The following is a 20,768-nucleotide window of genomic DNA, read 5'->3' as shown; positions in this document are numbered from 1 at the left end:
ATTTCAAATCAACTCTCTTTCACATCATTCAACAAACTCAGACAGCTCTTCAAGCCACTACAAATTCCAACACCAAGAGACTTCTACATTTACTTTATTTTCTTCTATTTTCGTTAGTAATTTACTGAAATGTCCCTACTTTCGTTAAAGTTAACGGTTATCTTGGATGGAAAGTCATTAACGGGGTGCAAATAGAAGAGAAATTAATTTTATGGGGTGCAAGTTGACAGAGAAAATAATGTAGACTGAAATCGCAAAAATAAAAATAAAAGTGGATTACGAACTGCCAATTACTAAAATAAAAAGAACTTATTATTGAATAACAAACAAGTCAAAGATTTGTTAGATGATTTTTTGCCATTTCTTTCTGATTCTACTGAGAATACTATGCAAAATCTCACCAATCACCACAGATTCTACAGTAGTTTCCACTCCAAACTCTGTCATTTCTACTATCTCGACGAATATTGTTCATTCGTTGACCAGTGATTGTATCTCGACGGATGTGCTTAACAGCAATTATCCATTGACACTTTCAACTACTACTTCGACGGATGTTTCTCATCCGTTGACAATCACTGCACAAATTGAAATCTCAACTGTTGTCACAAGTGCAGATGATTTAGTAGTTGTACAATCACTCTTAGGATTGAGGAAAGGGAGTGAATATAGTGAGAGGCTGAGTTGCTCTCAGGCAAAAGGAGAGGAAAAGAGTGAAAATATGCAAGGTATTTCTTCTAGTTGGCAAAAGTGAGTGAGTGGAGTCCCACCTTAGTAGGTGAAGGTGAGGGTGTGAGGGTGGGAAGCCAAGGGGATCCCTTGATGTAAGAAAAGAGAGATTATGATAGAAAAGCAGGTACAGAAGAATGGGAAGATCCCATTGTTAGTGATTTAAGGGATGTCAATGAGGCTGAAAAGAAATAGCTATTTCAGCAAGATTATCAAGATGTCTTAGACTCTGTTTCTTTTAAAGCTGAGGCATTTACTCACCATGTTCCAGCTTATCAAGTTCTAGCTGAACAGGACAATGTGGCTTCTGAGAGAATTCTCAACTTCGTGCACACAACTGCTTCTATGCAAAGGGCCAATGATGCAATCACTACCATGCCCTTCACAGCTGGTGATGAATTTGACTATCCAGCTCAGCTGGTGGTTCGGAGGAGTTTGGGGATGAAGATGATGATGAATAAGATTTCATGCACACAGGGGGAGAAGCAGGCCATAGCTCAAGTACAAACACTCCATCTTGGATGTTTAGCAAAGACTGTGATGAGCACCATTTCAAATCAACTCTTTTTCACATCATTCAACAAACTCAGACAGCTCTTCAAGCCACTACAAATTCCAACACCAAGAGACTTCTACATTTACTTTATTTTCTTCTATTTTCGTTAGTAATTTACTGAAATGTCCCTATTTCCGTTAAAGTTAACGGTTATCTTGGATGGAAAGTCATTAACGGGGTGCAAATAGAAGAGAAATTAATTTTATGGGGTGCAAGTGGACAGAGAAAATAATGTAGACTGAAATCGCAAAAATAAAAATAAAAGTGGATTACGAACTGCCAATTACTTAATTAAAAAGAACTTATTATTGAATAACAAACAAGTCAAAGATTTGTTAGATGATTTGTTGCCATTTCTTTCTGATTCTACTGAGAATACTATGCAAAATCTCACCAATCACCACAGATTCTACAGTAGTTTCCACTCCATACTCTGTCATTTCTACTATCTCGACGAATATTGTTCATTCGTTGACCAGTGATTGTATCTCGACGGATGTGCTTAACAGCAATTATCCATTGACACTTTCAACTACTACTTCGACGGATGTTTCTCATCCGTTGACAATCACTGCACAAATTGAAATCTCAACTGTTGTCACAAGTGCAGATGATTTAGTAGTTGTACAATCACTCTTAGGATTGAGGAAAGGGAGTGAATATAGTGAGAGGCTGAGTTGCTCTCAGGCAAAAGGAGAGGAAAAGAGTGAAAATATACAAGGTATTTCTTCTAGTTGGCAAAAGTGAGTGAGTAGAGTCCCACCTTAGTAGGTGAAGGTGAGGGTGTGAGGGTGGGAAGCCAAGGGGAGCCCTTGATGTAAGAAAAGAGAGATTATGATAGAAAAGCAGGTACAGAAGAATGGGAAGATCCCATTGTTAGTGAGTTAAGGGATGTCAATTAGGCTGAAAAGAAATAGCTATTTCAGCAAGATTATCAAGATGTCTTAGACTCTGTTTCTTTTAAAGCTGAGGCATTTACTCACCATGTTCCAGCTTATCAAGTTCTAGCTGAACAGGACAATGTGGCTTCTGAGAGAATTCTCAACTTCGTGCACACAACTGCTTCTATGCAAAGGGCCAATGATGCAATCACTACCATGCCCTTCACAGCTGGTGATGAATTTGACTATCCAGCTCAGCTGGTGGTTCGGAGGAGTTTGGGGATGAAGATGATGATGAATAAGATTTCATGCACACAGGGGGAGAAGCAGGCCATAGCTCAAGTACAAACACTCCATCTTGGATGTTTAGCAAAGACTGTGATGAGCACCATTTCAAATCAACTCTCTTTCACATCATTCAACAAACTCAGACAGCTCTTCAAGCCACTACAAATTCCAACACCAAGAGACTTCTACATTTACTTTATTTTCTTCTATTTTCGTTAGTAATTTACTGAAATGTCCCTACTTCCGTTAAAGTTAACGGTTATCTTGGATGGAAAGTCATTAACGGGGTGCAAATAGAAGAGAAATTAATTTTATGGGGTGCAAGTGGACAGAGAAAATAATGTAGACTGAAATCGCAAAAATAAAAATAAAAGTGGATTATGAACTGCCAATTACTAAAATAAAAAGAACTTATTATTGAATAACAAACAAGTCAAAGATTTGTTAGATGATTTGTTGCCATTTCTTTCTGATTCTACTGAGAATACTATGCAAAATCTCACCAATCACCACAGATTCTACAGTAGTTTCCACTCCAAACTCTGTCATTTCTACTATCTCGACGAATATTGTTCATTCGTTGACCAGTGATTGTATCTCGACGGATGTGCTTAACAGCAATTATCCATTGACACTTTCAACTACTACTTCGACGGATGTTTCTCATCCGTTGACAATCACTGCACAAATTGAAATCTCAACTGTTGTCACAAGTGCAGATGATTTAGTAGTTGTACAATCACTCTTAGGATTGAGGAAAGGGAGTGAATATAGTGAGAGGCTGAGTTGCTCTCAGGCAAAAGGAGAGGAAAAGAGTGAAAATATACAAGGTATTTCTTCTAGTTGGCAAAAGTGAGTGAGTAGAGTCCCACCTTAGTAGGTGAAGGTGAGGGTGTGAGGGTGGGAAGCCAAGGGGAGCCCTTGATGTAAGAAAAGAGAGATTATGATAGAAAAGCAGGTACAGAAGAATGGGAAGATCCCATTGTTAGTGAGTTAAGGGATGTCAATTAGGCTGAAAAGAAATAGCTATTTCAGCAAAATTATCAAGCTGTCTTAGACTCTGTTTCTTTTAAAGCTGAGGCATTTACTCACCATGTTCCAGCTTATCAAGTTCTAGCTGAACAGGACAATGTGGCTTCTGAGAGAATTCTCAACTTCGATCACACAACTGCTTCTATGTAAAGGGCCAATGATGCAATCACTACCATGCCCTTCAAAGCTGGTGATGAATTTGACTATCCAGCTGGTGGTTCGGAGGAGTTTGGGGATGAAGATGATGAAGAAGATTTCATGCACACAGGGGGAGAAGCAGGCCATAGCTCAAGTACAAACACTCCATCTTGGATGTTTAGCAAAGATTGTGATGAGCACCATTTCAAATCAACTCTCTTTCACATCATTCAACAAACTCAGACAGCTCTTCAAGCCACTACAAATTCCAACACCAAGAGACTTTTTCATTTACTTTATTTTCTTCTATTTTCGTTAGTAATTTACTGAAATGTCCCTACTTTCGTTAAAGTTAACGGTTATCTTGGATGGAAAGTCATTAAGGGGGTGCAAATAGAAGAGAAATTAATTTTATGGGGTGCAAGTGGACAGAGAAAATAATGTAGACTGAGATCGCAAAAATAAAAATAAAAGTATATTACGAACTGCCAATTACTAAAATAAAAAGAACTTATTATTGAAATCGCAAGTCAAAGATTTTTAAAATTGAAATCCAAATTAAATATGTCGATCCATTTATATCAATATATTTGACTTTAACAGCTTGCTTTAAAATATTATAATCCATGATTTTAAAATGAATTGGTAGCGGTTAAAATTTTCGTGAGACTGGGCTGTTGAGTTCTCGTTAATTTTAGGCCTTGTGACCACATGGGTTTTCTAGTCTGGGTTTTACCATCTATCACTAGATCTATATTAGGAAACAAATTAAAAAAAAGTGCATTTCAAAAGCAAAAAAAAATTGAGAAATAACATTGACGAGTACCCCCGTCCTACCCAATTATTTACATCGGGTCTGAGTACGAAGGTTAAAAAATTATAAATTAATGACAAAAAGTAATATTCTAAAATTCTCGATTAGACCCATCAATCCACCATTAATCCTATACAAAGTACTACACTAATTGATTTTTGAAATATTTGAATAGAATCCTCACATAATGTGTTGGATTCATCAAATTTTGATTGAAAACTCTGGTTCGAATCTGCGAATTTATTAAACATGTTAGTATAGTTCAGAATTTATATCCGTTAAACCTAAATTTTTTACAGTTATTTCCAAAATTATTGTAACTATTGATAGCTGAAATTAACTGGAATAAATTTATCTTTTACATAAATTTTAAGGCAAAATAATAGATTCCATTTATGTCATGAAATACAATCAAAATGTCATTGAAATCGCACTTTTATGTATTTTGAAAAATTAACGTAAATATTATCATTAACGACTTTACTTCCATAGGTGATTAAGAACATTATAATTTATTAATTACTTTGTTTGAATAAATAATAATTACTACAATTTTCAAATTTTTTCCATATATTAGTATTACTTGGAGATCTTGAATTAGAAATTCTCATTAAAATCTGCAAATTTTTAAAACAACATATCATTTAGGTTTCAAATTTTAAAAAAACTTCATTTTTTAAATATTTATACCATGTATAAACTTTATAGCCGTTTCTAAAGTTATTAATTGATTGTTACAAGTTGGTTGGAATAAATTTGATTTTAACGTTTAATTAACTGCAAAATACTGTAGTTTATTTAAGTCACGAATACGATGAAATATCATTACGTATCTTGAAATATATGTCTGTTGAAATTATATTATTACCATCATGTACGATTTAACTAATATAAGTTATTTAAAAAATCATATTTTCCAATTATTGTTTATTAATTACCGTGATGGTACAAACAACTATTGGTATAAATTTATACATGTATAAGATTGCTCCTAGATTTTAAAATTTTTGTGCAACCTTATTTATATAGCATAACAATTTTCTTTTCCCAAACTATCCCAAATTATTTGATGCAAAACATGAAAAATCTTACAAATATTTAATCACAAATTTACAGGTAAAAGGTAAGGATGAGGTATGTAAAGTGTGGGTTTAGGCCCAAAACCATGAACCCCTAACGTCCCCTAGAAATTGTTTTTCCTGTGACCACGTGTAATAAAACAATTGGTCAGTTTCCAAATAACTGCAAAAAGGATACGTCCAACACCCAATCCTAGGTACACAGCAGTGACTCTAGCAAAATGAAAAATCTTATAAATACCTAAAAAATATCCATTCCTACAGCCTCCAATATATTGCCGCATCTTTAGTTCAGTGTTCTTTTCCTACACAACATAACAGCAGCAGCCATCTTGTTCAGTTCATATCTAGGGTTTTTGTCTGAAACAATGTTGAATCTCCCTGACTCTCTTTATCCTGATCCGATACAAGGTGACAACAGTGTTATGTCGAATGGTGGTGCACCTGCTAACAACAACGGTCCCTGTGATGGTGCTAGCAAAGCTATTGATTGGCCTTCTGCTAGTGTAGAGGACTTGGTTGTGTTGCTTCGAGAACCTGAGCATCGCGAAAAGGCCATTTCATCTCTTACTCAGATTAAGGTCCATCATTTTTCTTCATTTATGAAGATTTTTGTTTGTTTTATGTACATTTTTGTTTGTTTGTGTATGTTGTTAGGTGGAAATAAATTGATCTGTAATCGACCAGGGATTATGTAAACCAGATATACTCATTCGTTTGATTTCATTCTTTATGTGGTTCATACACAAACATAGATCGATATTTATTTGTAATCAGTCTGATTTATGAAAGTATCTCTTCAATCGGAATGTGCAAATATATATCTTTGTATGCACCAAATGTCACTTTTACGTGGATTCTTTCGATATTTTGTAGTTTTACATTTTATTTAGAACAATAAGTATGTGCAGAGAAATGATGATCTTGACTCGCCTAAATGACTGTATAGTATCATTTAAGTTTGCTTGTTAGAAGTTTAAAGTGCAGTCCAGCCTGCAGAGTCAAATTATTTACACTCTATGTTCTAATGTCTATTGGGTGATATAGTATATTTCATTTCTAACATGTGATTTATCAATACAGAAACAGGGAAGAATTCAAGATTTGGCCCTCCACATTTGGCGGTCAATCAGTACGGTTTTCTTACTCAATGCTTTGCATTGATCAAACTAAATGTATTTGTTTTAATAGCTTGCTTAAGTTTATATCATGTCGTGAATTCTTTTTATTAACTTCTAATTTTGGTTAACATTAACAATAAAAGTTCCCTGTTTTGATTTGAGTTTCTTCCTTAGATCTTAATACTGAAGTGGACTACTAAACCAAAATGGCAGTATCTAGGTTACATTGTGATATTTGATCTTCTCAAGTCCGGAGTCCCCCAGTTATATAGTATTTAAGCAATATTTCGTGATTAATGATTCTTATTCTTTCTTGTCTTTTGAAATGATTATACTTGTTTGTGAATCCCTTGATCCTTGTGTCCGATACTATGACATGCACGTCCCCTCATCGGATAGGGGATTCATCCTGAATCCTAATTTTGATTCTTTCCCCACAATTTGTAATCAAAATTTCTGTTAACCGCCTACTTTCCTAAAATTAAGTATCACTTTTTGTTAGTAAATACAAACGTATTATGCTAGTGTTGATTTTTGCATAAATTAAAATATTTTACCTGTATTTTGTGTTTTAGATCAATAAATTATGCATTTGATTAAATTTGTTTATAGTTTGTGGTTTTTATAACAAGATTGAATATATGTAACATGAAATCCAGAGAAAATCTATATTTCTATATGTCGTGTCCCCCGCACCCGAATTCCCATATTATTATATTTATTTATTAGATTTTTGTCCACGCACCCCAGCATTTCTGCACCCGTATCTTTGCTTGTCAGTTGCCGAAGAAATCTTTCATTGAACTAATGAGAAGATTTGCGGAGATCTCAAATATTTTGGAAATTTGAAATTTTGAAACCCAAAAATCTGGAAAATAGGCATTGTAAGGAAGTTCTGCAACTTTTATGTCACACGTCTTAGAGAAGTTCTACCCTTAAGATCAAGTTGCATCACATCTGAATCAGAACTTGATACAATTTATGAAATCCGCACATGATGGTCATTGGAATCATTTAAATGATTTACTACTTTGTTTGACAAGCTCAGCCTTGTGGTTTGTATTGGCTATTCTATCTATTCAAATGAGAATGTTGTGTTTTACAGTTGGTGATTAATGGAATTATCTTCTTTATTGCAGGAAGTATTATCTATATACAAGTCATTAACACCTGAGAAACTTACTATGAAAGATTCAAGTAAAGTTTGTGATGTACTTGTTTTGTTTGAGGTCATTTCCGCTCCTTTAATTTCCTTTTCTAGTGGTAATAACTTTGTAATGTATTTGCTTTATATGTTCGATTTCCTGATTTTCAAACTTTTTTCTTATCAAATTTATTTTTACTTATCAAATTTATTATCTATATACATCAAATTTATTTTTACTTATGCAGGAGCCATAGCTGGTACTCTATGTACTTAAAAATTATGTATGCAACTCTAATATCAAAGTGTATTTTCTATTGAATGCAGTGCTTGGCCACTCACCCTCAAACGAAGATGCAGTTCCTTAATGGTATTTTTCTGAACTTTCTGAAAGCTATGTGACTTGTTTCTGCTAATGTATTCAGTATTTACATTAGTCTTCTTCAACATAGTTGGATGTATCCACAGTTATAGCTTCTTCTCACCAAATGATATAAGCTAATTTCATTCTATAACTTTTGCTGATTTCTTGATGTCTGATATTGCTACTTAAAGACCACACAAGATATTGTCGAACTTGACGTGTTTTGATATATAAATGCATTCACTTTTTATTTCAAGCTGGTATGATTTGTTTATGTGAACACCAAAGAAACAGGACACTGAGGTGAAATCAAGGATTCAGTTGAAGTTACAAGTTTGTTACATATATTCTGGGATGAGGATTTTGCATAACTTATTCAAATATTGTTATTAACTGATTTTAATAGGATAATTAAGGAGCTAGATAAGGTTAATCGTAGACAGACTTGTATTAACTTACTTCTGTCCTTGCAGTTCAGATACATTGTTACTTGTACCCTTTCTTGGAGACTGAAGAAACGAGCAAGCCATTCCAGTACCTAAGGCTAACGAGCTTGGGGGTCATTGGTGGTCTTCTGAAGGAGGTACAATTCCAATCTAAATCAATACATGATACCTTCAATTTTTTATACTTTTAGCCATTTGAATTATTAAAACAGCTAAGCACCAGTAACCTTGCATGGAAGTATTTTCTCATTGCTAGTTGCTACCCGCCCTTTCAAGTTTCAGCTCTGAATTGAATGCAATGTTGAGATAAATTAGCTTAATCAGAACAATAGTTGAAGAAAATGTCCATTATTTCTTACCAGATTGCATATCAATTTGCTTTAATATGATCTGATATGCCTATAAGGTTCTACTCCAAATATCATCCGAATCTTCTCTACTATGCAGGTAGGCGACCCTTCGACAAAGGTTGCTGTTCACTGTTTGCTTGAATCAGGACTCTTCCCTTTGTGTCTAAAATCCATAGAATATGGAAACGAACTTTCACAATCAGTAAGTGTCCATTAAAATTTGAACTCAACATTCTTTCGCTTCCAACTTACATGTAATGTAAGACAGTACAGAGTATGTAATCTGGTTACTAAAAATTTCAAATTAATCTCCCTTTCTAGTGTTTCTGCTAGGTGTTTATTGAAAAAGGGATTTTTAGTTAATACTCCATGTTTCGTATTAATACATATCAAGTCGACTTGATGAACATCTAATATTTTGGTGTTGATGAACATTCTTACCCAGCCATATATAAATCATAAGGTTTATATTGCATGGCATAGACTTGATCGTCCTAGTAAGAACCTGAGCAAATAATTCTGAAACAATTCCGGTACACCATCAAAATATAAATAGATCGACACCCATAGTTAATTGGCTCTTTAAACTCACTCTGAACACTTGTATATGGCTATACAGACTGCATCTTGGATAATGTCAAGAATAATGATGCAAGAGCAGGGACTACAGTATTGCTGTGAGCCTGCAAACCGGTTGTGTGCAATCATGAAGGTTTTTAATGACGTAATTGAAAAGATGCAGGATGAACCGTCTACTACAGTTTTGAAGAATATTATTCAATGTTATGTCATACTGTCCGATGATCCAAGGTTAGCCAGCAACCTTTGTAAGCATATCTTCCAAGCTGTTGTGTGTTTCTATTCTTATATCGTTCCTATAGTTATTGTATTATTGATTTAGAACTTGTGTAAAAAATGTCTCTGACCGACATCAATACTTCTAGATACACGACTCCTCGTTTTGAATATTACATAATTTTTTACATGAGTTTTTGTCGCGAGGACAGAGTCACAAGTACACACACTAATGTATCTTAAATGTTCTTATCTAATATCTAATTTTCTACACATATTATGCAGGCACGCCCTATAACCTTAAAAAATTTACAAGATTTGTTTCAAAAGCTATCGATGGGATGCGGGCCAAATGCAGAAGCGGTTGGTGATGTTGCAGTTCCTCACATCTTGATCGCTAGCTGATATTTGCTAGCTCTTTCCTTTCGTTATACAAGGGAAATTAAGAATTCTCTCATAGATCTCAGAAACCTTTTAATTTTAGCTTTGATGTTAACAATATTTTTTGTAGAACAATTATATCTCCAAGTTGCAAAATAATACATGATAAACAATCATAAAATGCCCTATCGAGATTCATGTGGTTAGCTGATGATATTTTGGTGTATAGTTTTCTCCTTTTACGCATTTTTTTATTTTCTTTACTCATCTTCTTGAATTACAGGCATGAACTCATTGAGTGTCACTATTGATCAACGCTCTCTCTGAACTCTGATGATTGAGATCATGAAAAAATATTGTTATGTTCAAAGATTAAAAAGATTAGATATAGTACATAAAATATTATTACCATTAATAAATTTCTTTATGATTTATAAACAATATGTTGAGATTTTCTAAACTAAAACCATCTATTGAGGACTTGAGATGTCAAGAAACAAAAATTCGTTTATTTGCTTCAAACTTTCGGTCTCAAGCATGTAAAATAGCAGTTACATTTGAGACATCAAGACCTGTGCATCTTTTCCTACCTATCTGTGTCTTCTATTTTTCCAGTTTGCGCAAATACACTAGAATCTTCATTCACATATTGCTGTGTGCGCATCATCAACCTTATAAAAACAAAATTGGCGGCTAACGAGTAGATGGGAAGAAAAATCTCTAGTTTAAATTGTGCAATTTGTTGATATGAACTTCAAGTTTCTACAACTGGAAGCTAAAAAGAAAGACATTGAGCTGTTGATTGTTTATTATGCAGCAGGCTCTGCATAAAATTTTAACTCTGATCATACATACCCGTACAATTGTCTATATGCTCGAAGAAACTATCTGTGTGCTTGGTACTAGACTGAAAACATTGAAAATTGAAGTTAAAATGGCATATATAACAACCAAAAAAATTGCATATTAAACTGTTATAATGCTAAAAATTGCTGCATAAAGTTATTTAATGTATGACATATGTATAATATATTTTACATTATGTTAACATACAGTACATAGGGCAAGAAGTTTTTACAGAGCTGGTAGACAACTGTCTAGCCAACAGTTTAAAAATAAGGTAGTTTAGGCATCGGAGTTATCACAAAGTACAAAGTATTCTCCCTCCCTCCCTCCCTCTCCATGTCTGTGTGTGTCTGTGTGTTTAAATAATGTCTCCATTTCGTTTATTTTTGCCGGGACAGATTAAAGCTATCTTCCCTTTGACATTGTAGGCAAAAGCAAAATGCCACTATTTCTGTCATGAATGAAAATGAGAAGCTCTCAACTGTCTTAGAATATAGCTTGCTTGTCTTATGAAATAAAGTCCTAAACGTGAATTCTCTTTGAAAAAAACTCAACATTCCCTGAACCGAAACGGCTATTGTATAACTGCTAGACACCACACAGTTCATACACTATTGTTCTATTTGGTTGAAGGGAATACAAACAATATATTTGTTAACAAACTTCAATACAAAAGAAAGGTTGTAACTTGTAATTGTAAGAGGGAAGAATATAGAAAAAAGACGAGGATGTGCAAATTGTTCATAATGTAACTAGGTAAATATACCCGCCCAGTTCATAATATAACTAGGTAAATATACCCGCCCAGTTCAGAGAAACTATTTAAAAATAAAAATAAAAAATATTATTTACAGCAATTTTGTTGAAAATTAAGATTCCTAAAACTAAAAGAGTGGCTAAAAATAATGTTATACACATTAGAAGTGGTACAATGGTACTTTATATTTTAACTTTATACTTTTTTTTGTCAGATGTTTCAATCTGACATCTTTTTTCCAACTAACATTTCTTTATCCTTTCAAAAAAAATACTACTTATAATAAGATTATGCATACATCATTTTTATATATATGTTTACTCTTTCATTGCTCTAAATACAATTTATCAAGCATGTATAATTTAACCTATCTAAATAAATGTTGAATAAATTTAGTACTTAAATTACAATAGACATTTTGCATCATCCAAGTGTAATAAGAGAAGCTAGAACTCCATATATAATCCATCTGTGCACATTTTTAGAATTAATTTTATTTTGCAAATAGAAGATACCAACATGATTGTAGACAAAGAAAAAATTGATAATACTTTAATATTAAAATAATAAAAAATGACTGGATATGAGCATGTGTTTTGCTAAAAATAATTATTTAATATATAAAAATCTTATATTGAAATTGAGATGACTAATATTACTTCCCACTTTTTTTTAGCATAAAACAATTAATTTGAAAATTAGTCAGTCATCCATGTAAGTCATCCATGTAATTCAATTATCTAAAATATATTGGAACAACCATGTACGTCAATAACTTGTGAAATTAAAATGTAGTTATAGATGGGGACTTACATCTCCTCTTTAATGTCCAGGCTACAATTTTATATATACTATCACATTAAATCTTGAAAGAAACTCATAAACATCATAAAAATATACACAGCATTTCTTTGTCAAAATTATCATGGTCAATGTACACAACCATATCAATAAGCAACTCAAAAACCAATGCACTTAAGGGCTAGATGGATTATCATGAGTACCTACCTTAAAGCAGCATTTGAGACCTAAAAGCTCTTACTTTCTGACTTCATCATTTTTTTTAGAAAAGAACTCTACCAACTTGCGATCTCGTTATTTTCCAAAATTCTGGTGTCTCATTATCCTTGAGATGCTCGAATGGATAGCAAACCTGTTTAAATTTCTCTAACCGAAAATGAAAGTCCTGCAATAAACCATAAACAATTAGAATATAGGCGTATTTGTAAGGGGTTAGGGAACATAAGACATTGCCTTCTTTGTTACAACATGTACATAATTTGGGATGTTATGCATATCCGCAAGAAGAGAAGTGGGTAACACAACTCATTTGTTCTCACTCTTATCCAAATTAAAAATCGAACCTTGTTTCATAGTGGGAGCTTTTGCAAAGCAACAAATTAATGTCAAAGTAAAAGATAATAAATTATGTAAATCTTGATTTTTTAAAGATTTGGTCATAGGGAAATGATTGCTAACTTGTAAAAACCTATGATTAGAGTGTGAATTTAACCCTACACTTTTGTTGCAATTTAATCTGATAAAGTAAATCGGATTAGCAAAAAAGGCTTTGTAAATAAGAGAAAGTCACATGCAATGTACACAAGTTCAAACTCTCCATTAGCAGGTAGGAAAACAAATTCATTAGCATTTTATAGCATTCAAGAATGAAAGTATTGGCCAATTCAAGTACATTCAAACAAAAGTTATACGCATTATGTTAAAAGGTTATTACTCGTATTTCTACCGTACATAAAAGATTTTCACATTATTCTATAACCTATATGTATGTACCTAAATTTTAGTCATTAGAGTAATCACTACGCCATAAGTGCACATAGGCAACCCCTACTATACAGTTGCATAAGGCCCAAATGGTGTTGCATAAGGTAATAGGCAACACCAGAGGGGGGTCGCCAATGTGAAAGTGGTCGTAGACACCTAATGCAACATTTTGTGCAACACTTGAAAGTAATGCATCAGGTGGATTTTGCAACAGTAAATCACCTATTGGCAACAACAGAAAGTGTTGCATTAGACCTGAGAGGATAGTACACTTGGTCCTACGTGGCAACTGACACATCAGATGCCATGTCAGCAACAGGGGGTCCCTAGAGCCACATCAGCATGCCACGTCAGCACGCCACGTCAGCTAGGTCTCATCCTGCCACGTCAGCATGTGGGGGCCCGCAATGCCACATCAGCAGTGGGGCCCTTTTCCACATCATATGTGGGGCCCATATTGTTTATGCAACACCATTTTGTTGCATATGCAACACTATTTTCATTCAATTGCAACAGTATATACCACATTATGCAACACCATTTTAAAATTGCAACAGTATAATAATCAAATGTAACACAGTGAAAAGCAATATGCAACATCATACTATGGAATATGCAACACTAGAAAACATAAAAAATTGGCCATAATTTGTCTGTTTTTACATGATACCTGCAATAAGTGGCATCCAACAAAAACAACCATATCAGGAATCCAACAAGTTTTAAACATACAAAAAATACTAAAATACATACGCCCAATTCTAAATTTAAAACACCAAAAGTACATCAAATCTTTCTTCAAATGAACAAAGATACCAAAGAACTAAGTCACTAAGAAGTTGCGCCTTGAGTGCCTTGAATGACTGTAGTACCGTTTTCCTCTTGATCACTGGAAACCGTGGTACATCTTCGAATAAAAACCTTTTAAAAATAGACCCTAAGGCGATGTTGATACAAGGAAGCTAAATGGAGCTTTAGCCTAGAAAATAAAAATGAATAGAATAAGAATAACAAGATTTGGGCCTTAAACTTAAGTAATGAAAGCAGTTTGACTTAGCAGTCAATCACTCAATATTATGGTATTGATTTGGGCCTTAAACTTTCCATTATTAATTTACTACTTATTTAACACAACACAATTAAACCCAACCAATAAAGTCAATAATTTCATTTTTAGAATTTATTACGAGCTATGGGCTATAAATACATGCATCAAAAAATGTACTTCTGCCTTGGAACAGATTGAGCATTTGCCCCAAAAAGACGCAAAACAGATAGTGTACAAAGCGTAAAAGATTTATGATTTATCTGCCAAGAGAGATTAAAACAAAGAGCTAAATACAACCATAAAAGCAACTGGACTCAAAAGGTAATTTTTTTTGGAGTCAATATAGGCCCCGACATTTCCTTTAATGAAATTACTTGAAACAACTTGCAACTAGACCAAAAAAAATTCATTCTAAATTTATATTTAACAAATCGATAATGTGCTATATAGTCTACATAGACATGCATAAAAAATGTACTTCCAACCAAGGTTACAGAGAAGCATGTCCCCAAAAAGACGAGAAGCAGATGAAGTAAACTTACAATCCAAGGTTGCTTTGAGGATCTGTGGGGCATCCTCTCCTTGATTACTTTTTCAAATCTCAGTGGTGCGAGGGGAACTAAATCAGCAATTTCCTTTAAAGCAGCATGCACACGTGGATACTGTAATAGCCTAAGGAAAGATAAAGGCGGCACAAAATTTCTTACAAGCATATCCAAGCATAGATGGAGGTATTTTCCGCTCACTGCAGCCTACAATGTAGTAAAAGCAAAACTAATCCTTGATAAGAACAAGCAATGATAATCATTATTGTATAGTGAGTAGCATTATATATCAAAGTAACAACCAACTCAACCAATACATCCATCACATCTGGACCATAGTTCCACAAGCTCATGCCACTTATCTGAAGGTAACAAACTTTCTTTAACAACCAAAAAACTAAAATCCAAAAAAAATAATGGAAAAAGAAATGAGAAAAAATATTAATGCACTATTACTTACAAAAGAAAGAAGCATTTTGTGGTGATCAGAATCTATGTAAGAAACTACTCCAGACAGGGCTTTCAAACTTGTCTTTTAAATTATAAAACAACATTAGGTAAGCCTTTACAGAAGTAATAAGAGGACATAAAGTTTACACATTTTAGTGCATATACTTTTCAAAAACACTCAACCTACCACAAGCATGGCCACTTCATCTGGTGCTAGGCATTCAGTATGGTGCGGAATGCCGATCAACTCGTGATAATTGTCAGATTGACCCTGAAAACTTATAAATCACTATTAATCACTATAAATCAACCATAAGATTGATCTTCAAACTGAGAATCAATGTCAAATGATTAGAATTTATAACATATAAAAATCCATTATCTACTTAAATGTTTGAAACTGCAAACAAGCCTGTATGAGGATTTTCTCTCCATAGTTCTGCTTAACAGTAGACATAAACTCCTCCAGAAGCTCGGCAAATTCCTTGATGCAGGTGAATGCATACAAAATTAGTTTTTAGTTGTAGACCGCAAGTAATTATATCTATGAATTACAGAAAAGAAGATAAAAAGTACCTGCCCAGTTGCCCTCTTTTGTTTGAGACCAATAATGAACTCATCATCCAGCAACTTTTGGTTATTTTTGCCGACGTCGATGGTAATAGGAAAGCACTGCAAATACAACACAAATATACAGTTTAGAATAAGAATTAACAATAATGTCATAGTATAGATAGGAAGCTTCATGTAACCCAGGTTGCCTTGTTATCTAATTAAATAGAACCATGAAAAGTGGTTAAAAGACTGCACGGATATACTCTACGTTCCCATGTCGCTAGCAGTAACATCCATAACATACCACCACAGTCTGGTAGCCACAATCAAATAATAGACCCTAGAACTTATATTCAGTGTTTCTAAATAATGATTACTAGGATTGATTTTGGTGACCCCATTGCTCATGACGGACTTCGCTTCTATTATATACTCAGTGTTGCACATTTATGCTCCTTCTGTGTTAATTACTTTGTATACTTTTGCTAAATACTTCATCCTATTATATTTTCTTGCTTGCTTCTAAAAATCTGAGGTGCTTAACTCTTCGTTGCTTATTCTGCTACATACTAAGCAATAAGTCTAAGTGACTATGTATTGCTAACTATATTTTGTTTGGTAAAAAATTAAGTCCTCATTTATAAGAATATCAAGATCCAATTCAACAGAATGAATGATTATTCTATATTTAATTTGTCAGCATAACTCAAGCAAGGGCAAAGCTTATGCACATTTACTTTATAAAGCAATTGAAGAAATGGTTCTAATATCCACTTAAGGACACACACAATTAACTATTTTTCTTAGTGCAAGACCCTCCTATTGTATTCAGTTTTTTATAATGATTGTTATTGGACGAAGAAAAAACTACTTAAAGAATATATTATCTCAGCTCAAAAACTAGTTAAAGAATTTATGGATAACTGGTGTCACTAAAATTTCTGAAGTGTTCAGGTAATACATGCACTAGAAGGAAGAACATGTTACCTTGATCCGTTCATATTCTCTGACTGCACAGGTTTTAGCTTCCTCTGTTACTCTTACAGTTTCTTTCAACTCATTTATTTTGCGAATTCTAGACCTGTCACCACAAAAAATCTTTGATGAAGCAGCTTCAAGCTTTTCAATCCTTACATTCAAGGAGGCCAATTCGGATAAAAGAGTTTTCACCGTCAACAAAGCATTCGCGCGGTCAGAAATGCATTGTTAATTGCCAACATCACCCCAAGATAGTCATGAAGCTTATCCTGCAGTATAAGAATAGAGCATCTGTAAATATCTAGCACTTCGAGTGGAACAAGATGCTTGAAAAGATAAAGGATCATGATTAAAGTTAGCAATTCAAGTCTGGGAAAGTACAACAATCCAGTAACTTACCAGATGCTTGACAGTTTGTGCATTCAACTCCCGATAGAGTCTGCTAGTATTGACAGCAACAGTAGCTGAAAGTGATATGTCCTAAGTCCAATCATGTATGAGGATTTAGGAATAACTTTTATGTAATCTGTTTTGATTTCATTGATATTAATAAAAGGCTTGTTTTGTTTTTATTGCGGGCTCTATCTATTTAAATATTTAAATAAGATATACCACAGTTTAGAGTAAAGCTTTTTATGGATTGTGATGAGATCATAATAATGAGACCTAAAAGATGATAACTCTAAACTTAAATAGTTCCTGGTCGTAGAATTATAACTGGTAATTAATAATCCGCAAAGATGCGGTACATACTATGCTTGCTTCATTATGAAGGATGTCTGTTCTCATAGACATTTGTTGGTGACACTATAGCTAGTATGTAGGTGCTTATTATAGAATAAGTTCACTGAACATGACTCACACAGCTGAACAACTAATGGAGTTCACTCACGTGTCAGCAGTTGTTCACATAGTGATAGTTGTACAAGTATCCTTAGACTTGAGGTCATCATAGTCATCTTGTGTACACTGAACTATGCTTTGGTTTAGTTCTTAGTCTCAAGGGACAATTATAAGGGCTCTACTGGGTATAGGAATTTGTACACGAAGATAGGGTATGATCAATAAAGGATCTACCCCTTCCAGTGTAGGAAGAGAATGTTCAATGCTGATCCACTTATGTTAATCCAGGAATCTCTGGCCAGAGTGAATGAAATTAGAAAGGAGTTTCTAATTTACATTAAATAGAACTAAGCATAGTGAATGGGAAAGCAAGTGATTAAATAAGATAGGCTTGACACAAGTTTTATGCCTTGTATTTAATCATGATATTACAGCGTAGAAGGAATTAATTGTACGGTAACTACTCACTGAATAGGTTCTTGGTATTCTAAGCAGTGAATTCGTATTATCCGGATAGTCGCGATATGCTGAGAAGTATCCCTCACGATGTAGAATAAATATGATTAATTTATTAATCATATTTAATGAATTAGAGAATCTATATAAATAATGATAAAATAATTTTATTATTATTTATTTCTACTACCGCTTAATATTGAACCTATAGGGTCACACCATAAAAGATAATGATTTAATGGTGGAGGAATTAATTAATAATGGCTGATAATTATTTATTTATGAAATAAATAATTAATTGGCAAATTTAATAATTGATTAAATGAGATTTAATTGATTATAAATTAATTAAGAAAAGATTCTTAATATTATTAATTAAGAAAAGATTCTTAATATTATTAATTAAGAATTTAATTTTTAGAAATTAAATCAAGTGAGAGAATTATTTCTAAAGAATTTAGAAAAAGGATTAATAATTAAAAGGTGTTTTAATTATTAGTGAGAATAATAAAGGGTTAATAATAATAATATTTTATGGAAAAAAATTTAGCTGAAAATTTTGCCTATAAATATACTATTATAAACTCTATTTTTGCCTTAACCAAAAAGATTGACAAAACCCTAATTATCTCCATCTCCTCCTCCTTCATTACATCGTTTTCTTGATGGATACCGGTGGAGTGCTTCACACTTGAGGAGCATCTGCTAAGGATCTCCGTTCATCGTTCTTGGATCGCTATTAAAGACCTCCATCTTTCCATTAACGTAAAGCTTCTTAAGGTAAACATACTGAACTACGAATTAAATATTATTTTTTCGCATGGATCCTGCGGAGGGTTTCGGTTCTTTTTAAGAGTAAATTTACGTTTTCGCTGCGTTTATGTGCTAAAAACCCTTCAGTAGCCACATTTTTCATGTCTGCAGATCTCACCCTTTGAGAGTTGAACATTGCCTCATCCGCCTCAAACTTCATTAGCTTGACAAAAGCCAACCCCAGTTGCCCCATCCTCTCCCCAATTTCTTGCTGAGCTTTAATTTCATGTCAATAGCATACGTCCCATTTCATTATACATATTATTAGTACCTAAATCAACTACATGACAGTAATAAATATTACAAATTTACATATAACACCGAGGCAAACATCGATATTTCCTTTATTGTATGGAGTTAGGAAATTGATTAACATACATTTAAGCTTAATCAAGTCTTAGATGTCGCAACTCAAAATGGTCTCGCTAGATCAACATTATCAGACAAATATCAATACATATTTGAATCGAGAAACATTACTAATTATATAAACTGACAAACATAGCACTCAAAATTTATAATTTACATCAAAAGAGTTCAATAGACCTGCTGAGAAGCAATACCAATCTGATTCTCGAAATCCTGCAACTTACCCTTCCTCTTGAAAAATTCCTTATCTTCCTCCACAACCGGTGGCTTAACCGCACCCCAATCATTCGTAACCGACTGCTTCAACTCCTTAAAAATCCTCAACAAATCCCTCTCTCCTTTCGCAGGCAACGCAACCTCATTCACATCCAATGCACTCCCTTGCAAACTCTCCCTCCCAAACAACTGCCAAGGCAACTTCACCGCCCCATCCAACATTCTCGACGCCACATCCGTGGTCCTCACCAACGGCAACTTCCCATTCGGCACGTCTTGCTCCTTCTGAGGATCCGAAACCGTGATTCGCACATACTTCACTCCGGAATGTGAAGTCGAAGTTGCGAACAAATCATGACCGTTGACTCCACTTCCTCCGTTGCTATCTTCTCCATCGAACGATCGAAATATTGCTTCAGCATACGAAGGCGGTTCGAGAAACGTGTTGTACGGATTAGGTTGTTGATTTCTCGATTGTTTCTACACATCTCGGATCGAGATGTGTAGAAGAATATAATAAGAAGGTGAGCGGGGGAGAGGATGGTGGAGGTGAGAAGGGGTCTGAAGATCTGAGTGAAGAGAGGGGTTGAAAGACGAGGCGGCCACTGCTAATGATTTATGTTTGTTAGGGTTTTATATAAAAATGATAAATTTTTAGGGCTTGTCTGTTAACGGGCTGGGCCTTGACTTAATTAAGTCTTTACAATCATAATTTCTTAATTATTTTGATAAATATCTTGTTGCTTTTCTGTAAATTATTTTAATATTATTTTAATTTTCGAGTATCAGCTCAGATTTAGAGAGAAAGAGTGAATTTTTGTTAAGGGGGAAATAACCGCCCAATTTTTTGGCCTGGGAAAGTGTGCAGATCTGTGTCTCAACATCATTTAATTATTTTTTTAGTTTTTTATTAAATATTTACAATTTTAAATATTATAAGAAAATTGTATAACTAATGTAAAATATATGTCAAAATAACACGACAATGA

The 20,768-nt window shown here is 33.8% G+C and overlaps 1 protein-coding gene across 1 annotated transcript; it reads left to right on the top strand.

Moving 5' to 3' along the window:
• Positions 1–5,885: 5,885 nt before the first annotated feature.
• LOC141720283 (cell differentiation protein rcd1-like) lies at positions 5,886–10,142 on the top strand. The gene is made up of 7 exons (XM_074522629.1): positions 5,886–6,098; positions 7,778–7,867; positions 8,110–8,152; positions 8,620–8,729; positions 9,040–9,144; positions 9,562–9,654; positions 10,023–10,142. Exons 1-7 carry the CDS (start codon positions 5,886–5,888, stop codon positions 10,140–10,142), a joined length of 774 nt encoding a protein of 257 aa, XP_074378730.1.
• The last annotated feature ends 10,626 nt before the right edge of the window (positions 10,143–20,768 follow it).

Source organism: Apium graveolens, chromosome 4 (assembly GCF_009905375.1).
Source record: "Apium graveolens cultivar Ventura chromosome 4, ASM990537v1, whole genome shotgun sequence".
NCBI classification, from domain to species: Eukaryota; Viridiplantae; Streptophyta; class Magnoliopsida; order Apiales; family Apiaceae; genus Apium; species Apium graveolens.
Note: the sequence above shows the minus strand (reverse complement) of the source record. Positions and strands in the feature narration are given on the sequence as shown.

Excerpts from the sequence above, each read along its gene's own strand:
- LOC141720283 (XM_074522629.1), top strand. The coding sequence starts at position 5,886 with ATGTTGAATCTCCCTGACTCTCTTTATCCTGATCCGATACAAGGTGAC. Across the intron at positions 6,099-7,777 it reads CATCTCTTACTCAGATTAAG|GAAGTATTATCTATATACAA; the intron begins GTCCATCATTTT and ends TCTTTATTGCAG. Across the intron at positions 8,730-9,039 it reads TTGGTGGTCTTCTGAAGGAG|GTAGGCGACCCTTCGACAAA; the intron begins GTACAATTCCAA and ends TCTACTATGCAG.